At 45.5% G+C, this 3,500-nt stretch overlaps 1 protein-coding gene across 1 annotated transcript in view; it reads left to right on the top strand.

Moving 5' to 3' along the window:
- The window catches only part of ARHGAP31 (Rho GTPase activating protein 31), a 90,457-nt gene that overhangs the window by 63,569 nt on the left and 23,388 nt on the right, over nt 1-3,500 (top strand). The window contains exons 4-6 of the mRNA XM_006905531.3: nt 1,599-1,681; nt 2,665-2,772; nt 3,447-3,500. The exon at nt 3,447-3,500 is cut by the window's right edge and continues 80 nt beyond it. Coding sequence (XP_006905593.1) covers nt 1,599-1,681; nt 2,665-2,772; nt 3,447-3,500 — 245 coding nt within the window. The remainder of the gene's footprint in view (nt 1-1,598; nt 1,682-2,664; nt 2,773-3,446) is intronic.

Consider the following 3,500-nt stretch of genomic DNA (forward strand, 5'->3'; position numbering starts at 1 on the left):
TGGTGTTTAGAGTCATTCAGCAAATCTGGAGGGAGCATCTACTGTGTGCCAGCACTGGGACTCATCACATCCCTGCACTTCCAGAGCTTACATATAGCAAGGGAGACAGGCAATAAACAGTAAACCTAATAAGTAGGTACATTATATAGTCTATGTAATGGTGGTGAGTGCTGTGGAAAAAAGTGGAGATGAGCGAGGCAGGATGGGAGATCCGTGCTGGGGCAGCGCCTGAGAGTTCTCCTTCGAACAGAACACACGCAGCAAGTGTGGCCTAGCACAGGGCCTGGCCAACAGAAAGTGCCCAGTAAAGAATTTTCCTCCCACTTTTCTGTACCTAAAAATTCTCATAACTGAGGGTTTGAACTTCACCCTTTATCCACAAGCAAGCAGATAGCTGAAGACTGAACAGAGGTGAATGATATAAGAAAACCACACCACAGTTAGGATCTTATTTTGGTGTTGTAGGGGGGCATTATTTACCAAATTAAAGAATATACCTTATGATCATATTTTTCATAATATATAAATCTAAAGCAAGTTTCCAGCACCGGGTAGAAATACAAGACTGTGTAAGTCACACGCCTATGGATTCAAGATCGTAAGGATTGAAGCGAGCTCAGGAATTCCTTTTAAATTGTACCTTGATCTGGATGGAGTTATACAGGGTACATGATTATGAAAGAACTCATGGAGCTGTAGCTTAAGATTTGTACATTTTAGTATATGTAAATTACACCTCAGTTTAAAAAAAAGAAAAATGTGATTACTGTTGACTTTGAGTTTAGGTACTGCTCCCATGCTAACAGTTCTCAAGCACTCAGCCACTGTATGGAAAGGGGACCGTGAGCTGGGCACAGGCTGGACATTCTCAGGATTGCAGGGGTGCAGAGGAATCTGCACAGGGACACCTGCATTGTGCAGAAGCCCCAGAAAAGCCTGTGATCACACTGCCTTTACTGATGTCCCTGCCTCTCCTGAAGGGCCCTGGGCTGTGGGGTGGGGTCAAAATACCCACACAAGAAACAACTAGAGGGCAAATCCTGGCAAGGCCACTGGGTCTCAGGGATAAAGCCATTATCCCATTGAGAAGACTCGTCTTCCCCGCTTCCCAGCATCAATGACAAGCACCTGCCGAGTATCGAGGTCATGGAATAGTCTCAGGCTAGCTGGGGAGTGGCTGTTTGCACCCAGGAAGACAGCTGCCTGAGTAAATATGGGGCCGCCCTGTAGTCTCTGTCTCACCCTGTCTCCTTCTGTCTCTGTCTCTTTATCTCTCCCAGAGGCTCTGTGACTCTTTCTGCCACAGGAGACACCCCCAAGTGTTCACACCTTCTTTACCAGATACCTAACGCCCATCTGAGTACACACAGAGACCTGAGCAATACACAGCCCCTGTGTGCATAGTATTAGGCATGTCACATCATGAACCCTCAGAGACTTTAGTTGTTTGTTTTTACTAGAAAAGCATGCCTCTTGGAAGGATGATCTCTAGGCATGGTTGGGAGGCCGAAGTACCAGAAGCCACATAAAACCAGCAGATTCAAGTGGGTGTCCGCCTTCTCGGACACTCATTGGGTGCTTCCCGTTCTTCTTCGCAGGAGGCAGTGTCGCATTGCCCAGAAGAAGGCCAGTTGGCTCGAATCCAAAATGTTATCCAGGAGCTTCCCCCATCCCATTATAGGTAAGAATTCTTGGTGAAAGAAAGTTGCAGCCTCTCAATGTGGCGTAATACTGTCACAGATGCAGGCTGACATCATGAGAAGGAACAAATTCAGTGGAGAGTGGCTTTCCTTGGGCATTTCGAGGTGGGTGAACAGGTCACTTGTATCAGAGTGAGTTGGTGTCTGACTAGAGACATTGGTGGGAAGGTGCTGCCCATGTCCCAGTTACTTGCAGGGTACCCCTCAGAGTCCTATCCTGATTCTGATCACACAATGACATCCTGACAGTGATGTGCTAGGTTCTTATCCAGATTCATAGCATAACCAAATCTATGAAAACCAAGGTGGTTTTTAAAGAAGGATTGACTGTAGCTCTTGAGCATTTGGCTGACCAATCTATCTGCTCGTCAGGACCATTCCTTACATTATCCCATCCTTTCATTTCATTCTCACCATTTAGCCCCTAATTCTTACCAGAGTTTCCTAAGCCTGCCCGTCTTTTACAAGGGGGCAGATTTTTGCTGTGATATAAGAAAGAACTTCCTAGCAATAATAATTGTTATTTATTTTTGAAATGAGCCACACGACAAGGACCAAGTTACCTGGAGCTTGAAGAATGACAGAAAGAGCTGGGATAAGAGCCAGTTTCAGAACTGTGTAGAGGCAACACTGCCCTGGGCAAAAAGAGACACAGGGAGCCCCTGAGAACCCTCAGGCTCTGGGCTCTGAATTCCCCAGTTCTGTCTCTGGCTGGTGTTCCAAGGACCTCAGCTGTCTTCTGACAAGACCGTCCCCCCTACCCACCCCAGGCCAGTGTGCCGAGGGCCAAGAAAATTACTTCCGATTATCTTGATATCTTCCTGATATTCCTCCAGAATTCATGAGATAGAAATATTTAGACTCTCTTAAATCCAAACATAGAAATTATCTCCAGATGTCATGCTTCATTCCCACAGGCACTAAAGTTTCTTACTATATATTTTTTAAAAATGAACCATTACAGGACCTTGGAATACCTGATTCGACACCTGGCGCACATCGCCTCCTTCAGCAGCAAGACCAACATGCACGCCAGGAACCTGGCCCTGGTGTGGGCGCCAAACCTCCTCAGGTAACCACCCACCCTCACCTTCTCAACACCACAGTGGGCTCCAAGTGGCCCATCGATTAAAACGAAGACTGGAATCTTCAGAATCTTCAAAACAAACCTGCGGCCTTTAATAGCACATATGAATTAAAGGTGATTTTAATAGCCTAAGTTTTTTCCTGCAAACCTGGAAACTTTAGGTTCCAAAGGCATTTACTGGCTGCGACTGCGATGTGGCTAAAGTTATGGGTCTGTATGTTATCATTTCTTGAAAAGGCCTTTCTTGTTTCTGGGGCTTATTGGCATTTTTTGCTTTTTTTGGTGGGGTCACAGCTGGTTATAACCTGAATCAACTGCTTCATATGACTTCATAAATGATGACTTGCCCCATGGAACTGTGAGGGTAGAAAGAGATCCTATGAAGATAAAAATCAATTCCTGTCTATTCATCAGTATCATGTTTATAGTCTTGCCATGTATAACTCCTGGTAATTGTGTTAAATTTGTTCAGTGTGTTGGGCTTCTCAGCCTTTGGAGAGTCCCTTTAATTGGTCTCAAATAGTTAAAATATTCTACAGATTAACAAACCTTATACATTGAGGAGACGGGCCTTATACAGAAGGCCCACTGGCCCCCGCTTACTGCTCCAGGTTGTGGGGCTGACTCACTCAACTGAATATGTTTCTTCCATGATTTAGGTCCAAAGAAATTGAAGCCACTGGTTGCAATGGAGACGCAGCCTTCCTCGCTGG

The sequence above is a fragment of the Pteropus alecto genome, unplaced genomic scaffold (genome assembly GCF_000325575.1).
Source record: "Pteropus alecto unplaced genomic scaffold, ASM32557v1 scaffold251, whole genome shotgun sequence".
NCBI classification, from domain to species: Eukaryota; Metazoa; Chordata; class Mammalia; order Chiroptera; family Pteropodidae; genus Pteropus; species Pteropus alecto.